Genomic DNA, 20,206 nt, shown 5'->3' on the forward strand with positions numbered 1-20,206 from the left:
CTCCAGTGCTAATGAAATTAACTGCCACATGTTCTAAATTAGTGCTGCATATTGTTGTAGCTCTCTGTATTTTCACAGTGGTGTCAGAGAGAAGGATACTGTCCAAGGTGCAGGACATACTCGACAAAGAGTCTCATCCAGTTCATGACGTTCTGGCTGGTTACAGAGACACATTTTACCAAAATGCTGGACAGAGTGTCACAGAAAATGTTTTCTGCCAGTAGCCATCAGACTTTACAATGCCCAACTCTGAGTAACTTTACTTAAATATAATTTTTTCTGCACTTATTTATAGATTATTTATAGACTAACATATTTGCATGTGCATACTTATTTTATTTATTGATTGATTTATTATTTATATTCAGTCATATTGAAGTACTAACACCACTTACTTAACAAATTTTATATCTTATGGTTATATTGTATTATTAATATTTGACACCTTGGATGGGGAAGCTTGTCAACTAATAAACAATTTCCCCTTGGGTATCAATAAAGTACATTCCATTCTATTCTCTTATGCAGCCAAAGACCACTGCCAGATGTCTTTTCATTTTATCTTGTATTTTCTTATGTGCATTTTTTGCTATTCTGGAAACTTGTAATATTTTATCAGTGGTAGCCAAATGTTCGATACAAGTCTATCTTCTGCTTGTTGAACTATACAGACAGGACCGTTTTATGTAATCTTCTATGATTGAAAATAAAAAAACCTGTGCATTAAGAAGCCCAGTTATTGTCTTGTGTGAAGCAAAATTTTTCCTAGTCTACATGAATATAGCTTTTCATGTTGCTCAATGTTTTGTTTTTTTTTACTGAAAAAAGAAAAAAATCACGCTAAAAAAATATTACATCATTGATTTACACAGCCTCAGTTTTTTGTTAAATAATAAAAAAGGTGAAAAAAAAGGGACATCCTGGATCTGTTTCTTCAAAAGTATTGGATCGGAACTTGGTGTCGGCCAGTACACAAAATCAAAGGACTCAGAATGAGGGGGGGAATAAAAAAAATAAACTGATCGGGACATCCCGAGTTTAAATTGCAATTTATTATTGTTGCTTCACCACAAAGTCTTTTGTAATTTGCATGCACATTCTTTCTAATATGATTCTGTTTCAGACTTTTGTTGTTAAGAACAAATACTGAAATAGAATCATCCTACAAACATGTTTAAGCATTTTTATATACAATTACCCTGAGCTGTAAACTTTAGGCATGAAAACTGTCACCTTGACTGGCAGAGGCTCTGTGTTTAGGAAAGAGGCAAGACAACAAAATGCAGTCGAGGTAGATTTATTTGGACCTGCAGGTCACATCTACACCAACACCCATTTCACAGTGAGACAAAGAAGCTGGCTTTTATACTTTGGACAATTACAAAACTCATAAAGGGGTGATAAAACAAAAGAAATAAACATTACTAACACAAAACAATAAATGGTACCAATAAATATTTGCATTCATGCAAATCATTAGAACTAAGCTAATCTAAGGTCAATCAAAGAATAAATTTAATATAACTTCTTGGAGCATTACCCCTCTTAATTGACATTGACAAGGGAGCTCCAGCAGCACCTGGAGCTCCCTTTGCTGCTCCACCCTGCTGAGGAGACACACCCAAAAGGTAAGACTCAAACAATTAACCTCTAATTGAAACAAACTGACATTTTCCCCACAATCTCCCTGTACAGGAAGGATGGCCAGTCCCTCTGCCTGAAAGAATGTTTAAATGTCATAATGTAAGTGAAATAAAGAAGTTAAACAAAAAGCATTTGTTCTGTAAATAAATTAAACATAATATCAATGATCTTTTATTAAGGATGGACCTCCTGGTCTCCATCTCAAAAACATATTAAAAGACATCAACACTTAGACTGCATGATGATGACTAACCAGGTAGTCTTCTACTCACCATTAACATTATGGATGAAGTGTGCTTTTCCTTTCTTCCTGAGAGGGACCTAGTGCTGTTGTGCTGCCTGTGTGTGAAGGCGTGCACATGTGTGCGTGTGCGTTATGGTGGCCATGAGAGACCCAAGGGAGTCTCTAGTTGCAGGCCCTCAGACTGGCTGGCACCCTCAAAGTAGCTTCTTCATCCTGGAAACAGCTGTTGTCTCTGTGACGACACATTGAGCCAATAAGGATTGGGGAAGGGAGGGGTCTGGAGTTACATGCATGTGTGTGCTTGCGGGTTACATGATGTGAGTGTGTGTTGGTGGTCATAAGAAGTGTAAATATTGAAGTGAGGTTATTAAGGAAACATGCCAAGATATGTCTGAAAAGGAGCTCCAGTTCTGTTCCAGTGTGTTTGATGGACTTTGAAGCCCAGTTTGAGTTTTAATAGCTGTGCTGCAGTGTTTGTGGTAGTCTCACAGGCCAGTTGGCTCTATGCAGTAAACACCATTCCTTCAGTCCCACTGTGGCAGAGGAAAAGGCTCCCCATCAGTCCAACAACAAGGAAACTTAACACTGGATCTGATTCCACAGTGGAAGTCTGCCATGAAAATTCCCCACTGGGAGTAGAGTCAGCAGCACATAGGAAAAGACCTGTTCTATGTACTTTGATATCCAGCTGGTATAATCATGCAACAACAAGAAAAAAAAAATCACAAATCATTCAATGTTTTTCTTCAGTTTCCCAGGTTGCTTGAATTTTAGGACACATCACTTATAGATAACTCAATAAAAATGGCATAGAAAATTATCTAACAATTGTTGGAGCTTGGGGGAGTTTAAATATTTTAAAATGCTTAATTGTCTCTTTAAAGTGTGGTTTATTGAAGAAGACGGAGGTACAGTAGTAAGTGGCTGTGGCGTTTGTTCCTATGGAAGTGACCTACACCTTGATTATGTTTTGCCCTGTGAACTTGTGAACATAGTCATGGGATTGACTACAACACATCTCAAAGGCAGATTTTGGTCAAAAGAGACAGGTTTTTAAGGATGGCACATTATTGTTTCGTTCCTTTATGACATAAAGGGATACTCTGCATTTTCACCACATTTTAAATTCACATAAATAACATTTAAAACCATAAATTGACCTGTTTGGTGGAGTTATTGTAGAGACAGCAGAATAATCTTTCTGTAGGTGAAGATTTAATAATGTGAAAGAGAATTACAAAAATAAATGTCCTAAGAAAACTCAAGGCAGGGATTGCATAAAGCTGGAACCAGGAATGGAACAGTGTAGCCAGAAGAGAATAAATGGATCAGCCTGGAATACAGAGAAATCTGGCAAGGAGTGACAGAAAAAGGCTTACTAATACTGGAAGGGGATTAGTGGAACTGGAACAGCATCTCATAGTCAGTGGAGCTCTGGCAAGTTGACCAAAGTCACAAATTATGAAAAACTTAAATAATCCAGGAAGTACGAACTGATACAAGTTAAAAAAAGTCTCACTAAAAGACAGGAAAATCTCAAAACACAAGAACCAGAACTCAGACAAAACCAAACTCAAAACAATGGTTTCGATTTCTATCTCATTGACAAAAACCTTCGTAAAACAACTTTATTTTGTTTCTAAGTGAATACGGAGTCTCATCCACCTATGCCTTCTAAATTCTTAGTAGAGGAAGAAAAATGTTTATAGTTTAATACTTTAGTAATGGCAGGAACCCTTTGACTTGGACTTACAGAATAGATGCACTGTTTTGGTTGGTTAAATTCTGTGTTTATAATCAGTAGACCTCAGTAAATATCTCACTTTACCATTCCAAATCACATTTACATTTCCCCACCACTGTTTCTGATGAAGTGGTTTTAATTTGAAAAAAGTACATCAATCTCCTGAAAAAAGGTAGCAACTTTTATAGAAAGCAAAAAACGATATCATTGCTGTGTTGGTTTTAACACAGACTTATTAAAGCTGTAGTAAGTCTAACACCACAATTTCCTAAAATATTTCACAGAGAGTTGATTTCTGTCATTAAGTTAAAATAACAAGGATTGCTTTTAATTCAGGCCTTCTATGAAAAGAAATCTCAGCAAAATCTTTCTAGATGGAGTGCTTCAAAACCCCAAGTCTAAGTCTTGGTCAGAAAGTCATTTTTCAGTATCAAGGCGGATCATGTCAGGGCCATATATGTAGTTGCAGGGATTAGGATAAAACAGTTGAGCAAACATCGGTTGAAGCAGGGGTCCCCAAAGTCGGTCCTCGAGGGCCGGCATCCTGCATGTTTTAGTTCTCTCCCTTGTGGTAGTAACAACCTTTTCAGTATGTCAATGTTCTTCTTAGGCCTCCTAAAGAGCCATCATTGGATCCAGGTACATTAAACCAGGAAGAGAACTAAAACATGCAGGATGCCAGCCCCCAAGGACCGACTTTGAGGACCCCTGACTGAAGTATCACTTTCAGCCTGGGTGTTGGCCTCACGTGAGGGTAAATAAAAGCAGCAAACCTGTTCAGGTGCTCAGGTATCCAACTAACTCACAAATGGTTCTACAATTCTCATTTTATTCATGGAGGCAAGGTATAAGCAGACAGTAATCTTATGATCTGTTTTGTGTGGGTAACGGCCTCACACAAAAGGTCAGCAAGAGGCAGGTTTAGAAAACTTTATTATAAAAATAATAAAGTTTGAGCAGATTTCGGAGATTTCTACCACTTTTTTTAATTATGTTAATTATTTGTGATTGATAAAGCAGTATAAAAATGGTTATACTGTATAAAATATGTAAATGCAATGGAATATCAGGCTACAAAGAGGCATCAGGAGAAGCTGAAGTGAGAGCTGTTCCTTTTCCGGTGAGGGATTGTTGGTAAACCGCAATTTTATATTCTAAGTATTAGTGGCGTCAAACAGCCTTTCATCCAAGAAAGGGTGGGGGGGCTTTCTAATTGCATAAGCACAGAAATAAGAGTTTTTTGTCTGTGACAGTGTGGGAGCTAGAGAGCAGTGTGGGGTCCCAGTGATGAAAGAGAAAAAGAAGCTGTAAGAACCAGACTGTTTCACTGAGCCAAAACAAATCTGCTCCCGTAGACATTTCTAAGCCTTCTGGACTTTTTCATTTTGTACTTTACATTAACAAACATGACAATATGTCAAATGTTGTTTCTTTGATTTTCTCCTTAATAGTACAGTAATATGAATGTTAGAACGTGTCATCATTAATTAAACTGTACTAGACATTAGAAATTACATACACTAAGACCGAATTGCTTAAAAACCAAAGGGTAGTTCAAGTTGGTAAGGAGCTCAACTTTGTGTACAACAAAGCAATTCTTTACAAATTAATTCACTTTTATTTCACGGATATCAATAATGACATATTTGTGAAAAAAAAAGTAGGCTAAAATAAAATTATGTCATTTAAAGTGTCTAGCAGAGGGTGCATCTTGGAACCTGCAGGCCCTCCTTTAGCATAAGCTGCATAAGACCTGGTGGGTGTTTACACACATAAAGGTGGGATACAATGGTACTTTGTTTTCATTTTACAACATGTTTGTTTCCACTTTGGTCCACATCCAGCACCCTGGATGAGCGACCTGTTTCCATGATGACTGACCGGAAAAGACGTGCAACACGTCATCTTTACGTGAGTCTTTAGAGTCCCGATTGTAAAAATAAAACTCTGACAAGTAACGCTACACTTTACCAACAGAGACACATGTATACAGACATGTAGGTAATCTGGAGAGCGGATCTTTTTTTTTTAAACAGACCGCGGCGGAGACCGACTCTAGCAGCCATGCTGAGGGAGCTAACGGAGCTAACAGGTAAACAACATAAAACAGTGACGCACAGTGTAAGGACCGAGACCGATGCCGTTATTTCTTACTCTGCTGCATGTTGGCGCACAAGGTAACCAACAGCATCCGATTTAGGATTTCCAAAATAAAAGCTCCTCCAGACTCAATACATAGAACAGACATAGGCTATTTAATTATTTCTTAAGCAGGCTGATGGTTGGGGACCACTGTATTAGATAAAGCTGCCGTTGACTATAACCTTAAAACCAGCGGTCAGAGATGCTGGCTAATCTTGTAAAAAGCACACCGCGAACACATTTCTTTGCAACTTACCTGCAGTTGTCCAGACAGTTAACAGCCATGGTGGCGCCAGGGACAGATTCAAACTTTGATTTCAAGTAATGGCATGTTACACAGATGCACATTGAATATACGTCAAGTGTAGGCCTAATATCTCATCTTTTCAAATATTACAATTTGCCTTCCCATTATTCACAGCACCCCTATGTAAATAGCTTACCTTCAGCTCACGGTTCGATGGCAGAGAGGATGCAGAGTTACCTGTCCCGCTCATTCAAAAATGTGGTCTGACGCATGTGCAACTTTGGAGGACCGATTTGGGGTATATTTTACTGTATTTTCCTATGTAATGGTTTTTAGTATTAACGAATGGGTAACATATGTATAATTTACCCATTATTTTATAATTCCTTGGCTGACTGAAAAAATAAATTAAATTTTATATGATTTGTATAGATCATATTTACCAATCTCCAAAATCACTTTTTTTAAGTGCAGGTCCATAGTGTTCCAGGGGGTCCTGTGATGGTCCCACCATGACAATTTAGCTGACTTAACATTCCTTGTGTTTTATTTTTGTAATTATTGTTGAACTTAGGGTTGATAAAAATTTCTGTCGGGCAATTCGGTACAAATCGCGTCTCATATCAGTTCAATACTGAATGAAACGTTTAACAGCCAAATTGAGATGATTACTTCCGTGTGTATTTTTACACACTACCCTAAATTGTGGCATAAATTATAGTAGTCAGTGGCGTGCCAGGGGGTTTCAGTCAGGGCCTTCAATAGACGTCAACTTTACCTGAACAAAACACACTTTGTGTAAGACAATGCAAAAACTATGCACCACACCAAGCCACAGGCATCCAATCAGGGGCGCAACTACATATTTTTGAGGTGGACGCGAACATCTCACCGGCGCCCCCCAGGACATAAACTTGTACAAGTGAGCCAAAGAGCCGCTTCTGTTAGCCTGTGTCTAGACCCTCCTATGAGATGTAGGTCTGAGGCTTTTTGTTAGCATGTTTTCTATCATTCCTATAGCTTGATAGGAAGCCTTATCCAAACTGGCAACCCACATCCCTAACAAACGTTTTTAATGTTCTCTTCACAATATTTATTTATTTACTTAATTTATTTGTATGATTTGTTCTTTAAATTGCCATCTATATTATTTTTTGGTCTCAGGAAATGACGGAGGAATAAAGAGACTGATGTCTGGTTCTTTACGTTCTAACGGGTCTGCATTTCCTCTCTTGATCCATTCTGTCTGATATCAAACTCAATGGTGCCACTGAATGAATGTCACCGACACATTTATTTTAATGCCCCTATTAAACTTCACTGTGATTGTTTAGCCTGTGTCTTCCCACTACTGTCTGTATTTTTGCCAGAGGTTTTATTTCTAAGGATGGTGTTCTATCGGGTGGACATTTTAAAAAGACACTGGTTGATAACAGCTCACTGCGTCTGCGTAGTGTCCGTCTCTAGGTAACCATGACAACAGCGTCAGTTCCGGGGTCTTATTTAGGTCCCGCAAAGACAATTTAGCTGACCCTAATATTTCCCGTGTTTTGTTTTGGTCATTATTATTACACTTATTGTTGAGGTGTGTGTGATAGGTGTGTCTATCAGACATTTTTAGCAATAAATGTCTGATTAGCGGCTGCACAGTGGTGCAGTTGGTAGAGCTGTTGCCTTGCAGCAAGAAGGTCCTGGGTTCGATTTCCAGCCCGGACATGTCACTGCATGGACATGTCACGCGACATAACTGTTTTGTGCCTGGGAAAACTTCAAAGCGGTTTTAGTTACACGTTAAACTATAGATATTTGTTTTTCTCTGCAGGGCACTATTGGCATTTAAGAACTGTAAAAAAAAGTCTTTGACTTTTTAAAAAAATCGTCTTTGAATTTACGTAATTAAATCATGGAAAGGATTTCCACTCGATTGAACTTAATGTTCATCCAAAGAGGTATTTTTTTCAGTGTGATCAGTACAACAAATCTTCACAGCTGAATTAATCTGAATATTATGAAATGATGTTGATGTCTAAGTTAGGTCCATGTATGTCATTTGAAATGATCTGAAGTTCAATAGAATACCTTCATGTAATTTAATGAAACCTTGTGTAGAAGTGTCAATACTGAGCTTGTAAAATAGACACATGACGTTCGGCACCATTTGAACAAATAAAGAATGTAACAAAGTGTGTGGACCACCAGCACAGAGAAGGCAGAACCCCCAGGAGCCACACTTGTTAGCCAGCCAGAGAGGATGGTCGAGCCTTTTATATGCTTCAGTCTTAAAGCTATGCTCAGGTTATCAGTTACTCCCTCATACTGTGATCTGTGGGAGTTAACCTTTCAACGCTAAGTGCAATGGGGGGGCACCAATTAGCCATCATTGTTTGCTGATACTTTTAGATAGAGGAAAATTGTTTTGTGCAAACTATAAATAAACCAGAACCCTCATGAATTTTTACCTCTCTGATTGATTCTTTCAAACTTTTTGTTTTTTACTCAGACCTGATGAGGGTTTATCCCACCGCTCACCTCAAGACCCTCAGCATGTCCAAGCATGGATGACATACATGTATCTTATTACCATCTTGACTTTTGGATTTTAACTTAGTCTTAAACGTTTTACAAAGTGTGCAGTATATCCAGAAATTTTGCTTTAGTTAGCATAACATCCATCCATCCATTTTCTGTTCACCCTTGTCCCTAATGGGGTCGGGAGGATTGCTGGTGTCTATCTCCAGCTACGTTCCGGGCGAGAGGTGGGGTACACCCTGGACAGGTCGCCAGTCTGTCACAGGGCAGTTAGCATAACATTTCTTCATAATATTACTCTAATAAAAAGAGTGATATTATAAGCTTGTTCCTACAACTTTGGAAAAATTTTCCAAAGTTATTCAGATACATTTAACTGAGAAATTCTAATTATTACTAATTTAAATATTTAAGTAATTTTAATTTAAGTATTTGATGTTTAGGTGCTCTGTTGGAGATGGGAACTACAATTTCCCAAAGGGAAAATCCTAAAGTTTCTATCAATTTACCTATTTATCTATTATTGAGTTCTATCACTTATGAGTTTACGCTGTTTCATTACAAATTTTTTCTGTTTTATTTTATTTTTACTCTATGTCGTTTTAATTTTGTTGCGCTTGTCTCTAGTGGTAATGTGTTTGGTTTTTTCACTATACTTTCTCACACTTGACTGCTTTAAGGGTTACTTCATGACTTCTAGGTAACTGCTTATTTATTCTGTAAATAAGCTTTCCCATTTTGCCCTCACAAGTTCATAGGTAACATTGTCCTGTTCCTCCCTCCAAGGTGGAGCAATGATATAATGTTGGTGGAGGGAGGAAACTTTAATGCCCCAATAATGCTTGTTATATTTCAGGTGATGAGATGTAAGCAATGTGCAGATTGTGGATTGAAAAGGTTATTCAAAATATGCTAGTTGTTCACGTTTCACTTTTTCAAGATAATTTTCTTAAACTTACAGAAATGTGTAGGTCCTCAGAGGCAACCACTGTGAGCTGGTTTCACTCTGTCACTCTGTGGGAAGATGATGTTTGGATGTTTAACGTGTGAAGAGCAGCAGCAGGAACATAGAGACTGAGTGTGTTGATTCAGACACTGCAGGTCTGCAGGGTAAAGGGTGACAGACCACACAGAGAGCTGGGGGACTTCATGACCACACACACACAACAGGAGAGAGAGATGGACACACATAGACAATGACATAGAAAAGATCACAAACATGAAATGTAACCTGAGTGTCATTAGTGTGTAAAGGGTCCCTGTGATCTGGTCATCACTACATTAACTGCTGTATGACATACTCAGCTGAGTGTTTAAGGTTACTTGAGTGTTTAACAACATCACACACACACCCACATGCACACGCATGCAGATGCCTTTCACATTTAGAAAAAGTGAGTCATTCCTTCCCACTGCTGCTGCCTGCTTGCTCAGGAAGAAGCTACATTTGATTATATTGTACTGCATTACATTGTATTATATTATACTGTAATATATGTATCTGAATTTGAATCTGTAAAATCACATATAATCATAATGGTAGGAGATGTTCATTTCTGATATAATACCTCCTAAGAAAATTGTAACTTTCTAAACTATGTATTAAATATTAACACAAATGTTCTGGTCTCCTCATTCTGCTCCTCCATGTTAATTACATAAAATAATTTGTTGGAAACCTGAACAAGTTGTATTAAAGCTCTCAAAAGCTGAGAAAACCTTCCCAGGTTAGGAAACATTTAGTTTTCAGTTCTGCTCCGTCCCCTAATGGTCAGAGTTGGGCTCTACTTGATTAATATTAAGTCTTACTATTCAACTAGTAAACATTTCTTTTAGTTAACTAGAGCACCTTAAATTTACAACACTGTTTAGATAGCATAACACTTGTCTCTTTCTGTGGCACTGCTACATTGGAGTGGACAAAACGGAGGAAAGATCCAAAAATACATGTTACTGTTTTTGCATCCAGTACCTAACTACAGCTTGATCCTGGTTTAATTCAGAATTCTGCAAAAGGCACCTTGGAATTACAGGTTCCCCAAAATTGCTGCTGGCATCCAAAATATGGTTGCTAGCCCCTCTAAGGGAGAAGATGAACCAGCCTTTTGAACTCCAGAGCTGAGAGTCACAGCTTCACTGAATATGACAGCCAGACAGGAGCAAACAGGATGCGTCAGCTGTTCAAGCTGACCTGTACTAGCCATGCATAGCTGCTGCTAATCCTTCTGATTAGTTTGAGAATCTGAGCTGAGAAACAACACTTTATTATTGCTGGTCACTCATGCCAGCCTGATTTGGAGCTAAAAACACCATGTTGCAAGTCTTCTTGCAAGCTGTTAGCCAAGCAGCTAGCTGTCTCCTGGCTTCAGACAAAGATGCAGCCAGGTGAACAGTTAAGCCCACCGTGTTCATCAGAACTCTATTCACAGTCGGTTGCTTCTGAGCAGAAATAATATCTTAGGAAGACAAGTGCAAATGTTTTTATTCTGTATTTTCATTGTATTTTTCCATTAAAAATTTAGAAGTGTTCCAGAAAATATGGCCTGAGAGCTTGGAGCATCTAAAGCTAATAAGAATTTGGACCTTACATTAAAAACACTGAGTGTTTTTAATGTAAGGTGAGGGTCTCTTTTATGGCTAATTTTGTCCTCTTATTTGGCAACTCAGTTACATAAGATAATTCTAAAAATGTTCTAAGATGTCCCACTTTCTTAAATCTAATGGCAGCTAAGCTAGATGTGGCTGACGGCTACTATAGCATGAGCAGCATTGCCTCGTTCACTGCCTCATGTAGGCAGTGAACTATTGACTTCATCGATCATCAATATTGTTATTTATGGTTTTATGAACTTAAGAGATTGTTTAATAAGCAAAACATTAAAGTCTTTGTCTTGACTTAGGCTGCTTTTGTGCTATTCTAAATTATTAGGTGACTGCTAAACAATAACTAGGAAAGAAGTAATTTGCTTTTTTCCTTTATCATTAAGTTGTGCCCCAACCGCAGAAGCAGGTTACTGTCATTAATTTAAAGTAAGCATGTGTGTATCTAAGGGACTGTCAAATATTATGGACATGCTGGACTCTGACTCTGTTAAATCCTTTGAACAAATTAAAGCCAATTTCAATATTTCTAATAGAGATTTATATAAATACCTACAGATCCGTCATTTTGTGAGCTCTCTCTGGAGGACAGGAAAATTATGCACAAAATTGTCAGAGTTAGAGAATATGATTGTCAAGACCAAATCTCCCAAAGGACTTATCTCTAAGATATATCATTTACTATCTGGCTCTGACTCCTCAGGTTATGATGCTATGAAGCTGGTGTGGGAGCGTGACCTAGGACTGACATTTGATCTGGCAGATTGGGAAGAAATCTGTGATGGGGTCTTCCCCAACTCCACCTCATTTCTTTACATGAGCAGAACTTTAAACTCTTCTACCGAACTTATTATACACCTGTTCGCCTTCGGAGGATGTTTCCTGATGCTTCAGATCTGTGTCTGCAAAATACATAGGGGCACATTTATTCACTTATTTTGGTCTTGCAATTGTATTCAAACTTTCTGGAAAAGAGTTCATCTCATGATACAAGAGATCATTGGTAAACAGTTCTCACTAACTCCCTCCTTCTGTCTCTTTAACCATGCTTCAGACATTCTACTTAATGCAGACACTAAACATCTGCTTGCAATCCTTTTATTTCTGGCAAAGAAATGTAAACTATTGAGATGGTCAGCACCACAGGCCCCTACAGTTGATATGTGGATATCACAGATTTCTGCCATTGTCTCAGTTGAAAAACTTACTCATGATCTTCATCAAAAGTCGGACAAATTTTGGAGGATCTGGGCCCCACTGCAATCCTTTTTACAGAGGCTGTAATTTTTTTATTTTTATCTTTATTTTTTTCTCTCTCTCTTACATTCAATATATCACTCATTTGGCTGTCTGACAGTCGTGACTATTTTGAATCATGACTGCTGTATTTTGTGTATGTGGGCTGTATGTATGTATGTTTTTTTTTTTTTTTTATGTGGACATTGCAGTGCTCCTTGTTGTTTTGGGGTGGGTTGTTTTTGTTTAATTTTGTTGATGTTTACATAAAGTTATGAAAATCAATAAAAAAAAATTAAAGTAAGCATGTCAGATTGTACATTTAACCCCCCAATCTGACATGGCTAGACCCCCCCAATCATTCCAGAAAACTGGAAAGATTAATGTTGCCACAGAGATAGAACGGTGTTGATGTTTCCAGGTGGTGGTGTTGGTTTGTCACAGCATGGCCTTTGACCGTTCTCTGCCACTTTATTAGTCAGCTAAACCCCAGATTAGCACAATAAAATTCTCTGACACCTGTTAATTGTCTCCTGTTCTGGTGTTGTGTACCACAAATCATGTCAGATTTCTTTCTGTTACTCATTAATAATGAGTCAACAAGACAAAATATGGAGAGATTCTGACTGAGCTCCAAAGTATTTCAAACTTTGCCAACTTGACTATAGAATTTAAAATAGATTTGGCAATGTTTTACACCTATAAGGAATGTTCCATAAGCTTAAAGGTATACACAGATGCTAGCAGTACATATTGCTAAGAATGTGATGCGAGCGTTCTCATAAGACAAGTACTTAAATTTAAAAATGAGAGCAGCAGAACTCTGAAGGATTCCTCCTCAAAAAGACATTTGATGGAGGGAGTTCCTAGAAATGTGTTTATTATTCTCATAATAAACACATTTTAACACAATAAACTCAGGTGGAATATTGTTCTGAAGTTGTGGGATTTTTAGCACTTAAAAAAAGTGAAAGAAGAAAACGAAAGGAGTGGAAACTGGTATCCTGTGTGTGTTACATTGATCTAATAAAGCAAATAAACATTTGCCTTATTAAGGCAACTGACAGCTTGTGGATAATGTCATTTTCACACTAAATGGTTTTGAGCAGAATTTTTGATCAGATCAGAAATTTTGTTCATGCAGTTTGAAACAAGAATATATATTATTCTAAATGTTAAATTTATTATAAGGTAAAATCGTTATTTTATCTTGACATTGTGAGTGAAAATAACAGAGAAATATGACTCTGAGAAGATGAGGACAGTTTTTCTTGCATGTTGTGAAATAATTATTTGGTTTAAGTTGCAGCATTCAGTTAAATCTCACAATTCAAGATTAATTAACTTAAAATAAATTTTGAAAAAATATATGTTTATACACTTGTTCCTTCTTGGTAAATCACCTTCATAAACTTTAATTTCTGAGTGAAAAACCAATACAATTTTCATGGTGACTTTAATTGTAGTTTCAGGGCAGCAGTTGGATTTTCATTTTCAAGTTAACCCACCTATAAATGATATACAGTGTATGGCTTAAGGTTTGGAAGGTAATACAAGTGCATTAATTTTCATTCAGAAATCCAGAAGCTGAAGGTGCGATCAATTTATGCAGAAAATATAATACCAGATATGCCAATTGTAAGTATAGACAAAATTAGGTGCAGCAGAGAAAATTAAATTTCATAGAATATTTCAAATCAAACTATGTACGAGAATATTTAATACTTCCTTTTAATTATGTTTAGCAGAGCGTACTCTGCTAAACATAATTGTATCCTAATGTATGCTAATGTAAAAATAAAAGACTACTTAAAATCAGTTTACTTTTATTGGTATATGTTTGAGTAAAATGAGCATTGTTCTTTTATTCTGTAAACTAATAACATGTCTCTAAAAGTTTATTAGTATTTATTTTCAGAAAATGAGAAATGGTTAAAATAACCAGATGCAGGGCTTTCAGACCTCAAATAATGCAAAGGAAACAAGTTCATATTCATTCAGAAACAACAATACCAATGTTTGAGTTCAGGAAGAGTTCAGAAATCAATATTTGGTGGAATAACCAGGAGGTTTTCAATCGGGTTCAGAGCAGTGGTCTCCTCATTTTTTAAGATATTTTTTCCCCCAGATATTTTATACCTTATTTTAGATATAACTTTGTTGTTTCTGTCATGTTTGGAAGGTTAGCTCGCTACATCCTCAGAAAAACGAAAGAAAAAAAAATCAGTGTTCACTGTGAGTGGAAATTTTGACTTATTGATGAAATTGTAGTAGTAACAGCTGAGGGGTGGGCTGCAAGGAGCTGGAGGACAACGACCCCCGAGAGAGCACAGGTGAGGGGTTCATCTGTCTAAAAATACGCCCTGACTTTAGATGTTTTTATTTTTGTTTTGTTTTTTTCATGTAGTGTTTACATTCTCCGTGGACGTATTTCCAATATGAGCACGGGCTTCTCTGAGTTGGGACGGAGTGAAGTTTTAGAGTTGGTTGAGAAATAATTCAATAAGTTAATTTTATTGTATTTGTACATATGACTGTTTCCAAAAATAGTATGATCACATTCTATTTTTACTACCAGTATTGCTATTAATAATAACAATGATTACATTCCAAAACACCCTTTTGTTTTATCAACACTGTTTCCTTTCTGCAAGATTTACAATTTAGTTTATCGAGAAACTTATTTCTCACAAATCCGGCATTAAAATTCGTATTTATGTATAATTAATGATATTATTTCAATTTTTTTTTTTAATTTACAGTACAAGAAATATTGGTACAAATATTTGCCTTATGATTTTTCAAACCATTTTACAATCACAATGGATTTTATTCCAATTTTATGTAACAAACCAAACCAATGTTCTCTGACCCAATTCTAATTTGATTTACATTCAATTTTACAATCGAATTACAATGAGAATAATTTTCAACAATCCTGTTGCTTGCTCTTGTAACTTGATCTAGTTCATTTCTTGCTCTAATCAACTGCACGTTGCTGATTAAATAAATAAAGGATTGTCTTGTAAAAGGATGAAAAATTAATGAAAACTCAAGAGCAATCAGAAACGAAAAAAAAAATCATGCACAGCTGTTTCCGGTAGGTACATTTACGTTGTTTCTGTCTCCGTGTTGTTCGGCTGCGGGTTTCTGGCTCCTTCTGCACTTATTTTTATTTTTATTTTTTTTTCTATCTCCTCTTGGGTTAATTGTAGGACTGAGCTAATTACCGTGAAGCTGTAAACCCCTCCTGCTGGCAGCAGATTGGTCAGCTCCGGGCGGACCCCCAGTGCCCTGACCCTGCCTGCTGCGGCGGGGCCATGTATAAGACGCAGGGGCCCCAGGCTGACAGCTGCTATGATAGCAGGAATCAAACATCACTTCATGTTCTTCTTGTTCTTCTTTCTTCTTTCTTCTTCTTCGCTGTTGCCTGAACACTTCACATCGACAGAAAGCGAGCTGTTTCTGCTCCGGCGGATCTGTCTCCTGCTCTGTTGTGGTTTGGACTCACTCATGGAGCTGTCGGATATTTCCTTCTCCATTCCCTCTGCTGATGACTTCTATGATGACCCCTGCTTTAACACCACTGGCATGCACTTCTTCGAGGACCTGGATCCGCGACTGGTGCATGGGGTCCCGCTGAAACCCGAGGATTCCTGCTCCCCCTCCTCCTCCTCCTCTTTGTCTTCATCATCGCCCTCACCGTGCCCCCACCTGCATCACCAGCTCCAACACCCGGAGGCAGAGGACGACGAGCACGTCCGCGCCCCCAGCGGGCATCACCAGGCGGGCCGGTGCCTCTTGTGGGCCTGCAAGGCTTGCAAGCGGAAGACCACCAACGCGGACAGACGGAAGGCGGCGACGCTGCGTGAACGCCGGCGGCTCAGCAAAGTGAACGACGCCTTCGAGACACTGAAGCGCTGCACGACGGCCAACCCCAACCAGAGGCTTCCCAAGGTGGAGATTCTGAGGAACGCCATCAGCTACATCGAGTCTCTGCAGGCGCTGCTGCGCGGGGGCCAGGAGGAGGGCTTCTACCCTGTGCTGGAGCATTACAGCGGGGACTCGGACGCGTCCAGTCCCCGCTCCAACTGCTCCGACGGGATGGTGAGTCCAGGAACGCGCGGCGCGCTTTTACACGCCGACGATCTTTAGCATTCTACCTGCTGACCTGATACCGTCTCAGGCTAGTTATAACTTTCCTTCCTATAAGACTATTTTAATTTCAACGAACACTAGAAGACGAGCAGTGCTTGATTGGTGGCACGCAGTTATTTTATTTTATTTTTTGTTTTGTTTTCTCTCAAACGATCATTCGACATTTTAAATACCCATTCACCTACATTCACCAGCTTTCGATTATTCGTTTTTGTTTATTTTTTTAGTCCACTATGGTGATTTAAGAAGCAAACAGTACAGCAAACACACCTGGTCCGCTAAAATTATTATTATTATTATTATTATTATTATTATTATTATTATTATTATTATTATTATTATTATTATTATTATTATTATCTTGAGACCATTTCTTTTGATTGTTGTATTCTGAATTAACTAAAATGCTATTTGTTTTTCCCATTCTTTTCAAATTTGCATTTTAATCTAAATGTTTATGGAGAAATACATTAAGATGTTAAGCGTTAACATGTATCAACAGCAGAGATATATAAAAACGAGACATGATTTGTTAATTATATTTCAGCGCAGGCACAGGATGTGTGATTTATTTTGAAACACGTCCGTCAACAAACTAGATTATAGTTTTTCTTTATTTCATTTTAAGAAAGTCAAACACTAACATTTATGTAAAAACTTTTTCACTTTTCCGGTGAAAATGCTGTCTGACGTCAGTAAGCGGCCTTTTTTTCCCTTCCAGATGGATTTTAACGGACCGAGCAGAACAAAAAGCTTTGACACCAGTTCTTTCTTCTCTGAGTCGCCAAGCGGTGAGCGCGTTTCTCAGAGCCTTTCGATCAATAAAATGAGTGTTATGTAATATTAGATTTAACTGGTTATGAATTTGAACCACTTCCAGTCGCATAATTTATAACTAAGTTAAATCGTTGGAAAATTCAGAATGAAAATGTCTTGCATCAAAGTCAGAAATTTAAGAATCCAATTCCCTTATAGAAAAAAAAAATCAAGTAACTTTATTTGTATAGCACCAGAGGGGTTGGGGGGGAGCAACAAATAGATCTACAGTAAATGTCAATAAAAATATCAATAAATATATTTGAATCAGATGCATGTTTGTTGTACTGTCTGTGCAGCTGGTCCGAAGAGGTGTCGCAGCTCGGTGGTCTCCAGTCTGGACTGCCTATCCAGCATTGTGGAGCGGATTTCCACAGACGGCAGCAGCTTGCAGCCCGGGCCTGAAGCCTCCGGCTCCCCGGCCTCCTCAGCTCCTCTCAGCGAGGCAGGAAAGGCCCGAGAAGCCACTCAGATCCCCTCCTCCCCCGACAACCAGGACCCAAACCTCATCTACCAAGTCCTATAAAGCCTCCCGCTCAGCACAGCTGGAAAATAACACGCTGCCTTGTTGTAGAGTTATTACTGGAAAACACTTATTGTAACAAAATGGCCTCGTTATTCTGCTTTTAAAGAGTCTCCGGCAGCTGTTAGCAGCCTGACATGCATCCATCACGTCAAAGCTCCTTCCTGCCGGGAAGAAAAAACTAATTTAAGTCAACTAACTAAACCTGTCTAAGTTTTTATCCGAGGACAGTGGACATTTTTTTAAATTAGTTTTGAAATTTAATTTAATGTGATTTTATATTTCACTAGTCTTAATTGAAACTTTAAACATATTAATGAACTTCAACATGTTTTTCCAAATAAAAATCTAAAAACTAAGTGAATAGACCAAATTTATTATTATTATTATTATTATTATTATTATTATTATTATTATTATTATTATTATTATTATTATTATTATTATTATTATTATTATTATTGTACAGTTTCCATCCCTGTTGAAGAGGTAACTAAGTAGAAACTTGTCACTACTTTGGTACCAGAAGGTTGATTGTATGAATGCTAAACTAATAAGAATAATTTATTTTCTCCCCACAGATGATTTTCAAAGACTACATTATTCCACTTTTTGGATTACGTAACTGGATTCAACAGGATTCTACTAATAACTTTTTGTTTCTATTTAAGTTATATGAAAAAAAAAATCATTTAATGAAATAAGTCCAACAAGCATCCAGTAACATTCCTCCACTCTCATCCTTCCTTCTAAAGTCCAGGAGATTCCAGTAGATCTGAAAATACCAAAAAAAAAAAAATCTCCTGCAGAGAAAACCTACTGACAAAAATAATAGAGTTCAGCAGTTGGAGAAGTAATCTACTGTTTGTGTTTTATTGTTTGTTTTTAAGCTCCTGTCAAATCCAGACCCAGAAGTCTCTGTCAGGACCATTCAATTTTATTTAGTTCTTGTTTCTGTACATATCATGTAAATAAGAGCTGATTTGTTTCATGTGAAGTCATGCATTTTTATTTAATGTTCCTCTTTGTATTGTTTGTTGTTGTGAGAAGATTGCCACCTTTATATTTATACTGCTGAAAATTGTGTGAAATTTTTAAGGAAAATAAATCCACCGGCTTATTTATACAAAAAGCCTAATGTTGATACTTTATTGGATTTCAAGAATTTTTATTTAAAGACTAAAATAATTTTAAAAATTACCTCTGGATGGATGAAACCTGACCCATCCTCAGGTTGGCTCAACACAGACCAGCAGGTTTTGACAAAGGAAGGATGTTGACATTGTCATCTGCTGGTGAAGCTGAGAAAATGCCGTGTTTTTTTTGTTTTTTTTCCCAGCTTTTAAAACCATTTTTTGGATTTTAAGAAGTTGTTATAGAAGAAGACATGAGGCTTTTTTTGCTTATTGATGAGTGTCTCATTCTTGGAAAAACGTTAGAATTTGACAAAATGTTACAACCCAATTTGGACAAAACAGCTTGAAACATGCTTCTCTATTTAAAATAAAAGTACCATAAAGGTTTTGGAAAACAGAGGAAACACAAAGTCCCTGCCACTAAATATTGTTTCTAGTCTTTTGTTTATTGTCTAAACGAAAGACTAGTTTTCTCTGTAACAGGCTAAACCTGCTTACAATAAAACTATATTTGACTGTATTGGGAGAAATTCTATAAAACTTTTCTTTTCTGCATTATTGATTAGAGGAGCAACTCTTTGTGTGTTAATGAAAACAGTGAGTGTAATTTAAATGTAAAGTCTGATGGAGAGAGAGAGTGAGAAGTTCTGACTCAGAACTTCGACCAGTTCTGATCTACATGTTTTGGATTTCTAAGGGCCACTTATCTGCTCTAAAAACAATCCATGTTCCCAGAGTCATGGTCCATTCCAGACAACTCCTAGTCAACGTGGATGTTGCCTTTGAACAAAGGTTTCCTTTTGGCAGCAGAAAGTTGGATATGTTGTTGTAGCACACCCAGCCGTTTCTCTAAATTCTCTAAAACTACTGATGAATGAATTACAGTCACAACACTGGAAATCTCATCAAACAAAATACTAAATAAGCATGAGAATCCCCTTTTTTAATTATCACCAGTATTTTAATATACTAACAGTAAATTGATTGATAAATTTAAAAAAATCAGCAGGACAAAGTTTAAATTTTATTTGAAATACTTCTCTATGGTGAGCCATGTAATATATTTATTTCTGACCAAGAAGGATGATGGATTATGTAACATCAAAGCTCTTGAGAATGGCCAAAGAATCTCTGATGTTCTTGCGCCTGAATATTATTCTGACACATCCCATCCACTTTGATCTGA

At 37.4% G+C, this 20,206-nt stretch overlaps 1 protein-coding gene across 2 annotated transcripts; it reads left to right on the plus strand.

Moving 5' to 3' along the window:
- The first annotated feature begins 14,483 nt into the window (after positions 1-14,483).
- myod1 (myogenic differentiation 1) lies at positions 14,484-20,180 on the plus strand. Of its 2 annotated transcripts, XM_044125697.1 has the most exons (3): positions 14,493-16,494; positions 17,267-17,336; positions 17,661-17,919. In XM_044125697.1, exons 1-3 carry the CDS (start codon positions 15,745-15,747, stop codon positions 17,885-17,887), a joined length of 1,047 nt encoding a protein of 348 aa, XP_043981632.1. In that variant the 5' UTR covers positions 14,493-15,744; the 3' UTR covers positions 17,888-17,919. The 2 variants fall into 2 exon arrangements, with proteins under 2 accessions (XP_043981630.1, XP_043981632.1); XM_044125695.1 differs by lacking the exon at positions 17,267-17,336 and having other exon boundaries at positions 14,484-16,494; positions 17,661-20,180.
- The last annotated feature ends 26 nt before the right edge of the window (positions 20,181-20,206 follow it).

The sequence above is a fragment of the Gambusia affinis genome, linkage group LG08, assembly GCF_019740435.1.
Source record: "Gambusia affinis linkage group LG08, SWU_Gaff_1.0, whole genome shotgun sequence".
Lineage (NCBI taxonomy): Eukaryota > Metazoa > Chordata > Actinopteri > Cyprinodontiformes > Poeciliidae > Gambusia > Gambusia affinis.

Coding starts and splice junctions, on each gene's coding strand:
- myod1 (XM_044125695.1), top strand. CDS start 15,745: ATGATAGCAGGAATCAAACATCACTTCATGTTCTTCTTGTTCTTCTTT. Junction 16,495..17,660: donor CCAACTGCTCCGACGGGATG/GTGAGTCCAGGA, acceptor CTGTCTGTGCAG/CTGGTCCGAAGAGGTGTCGC.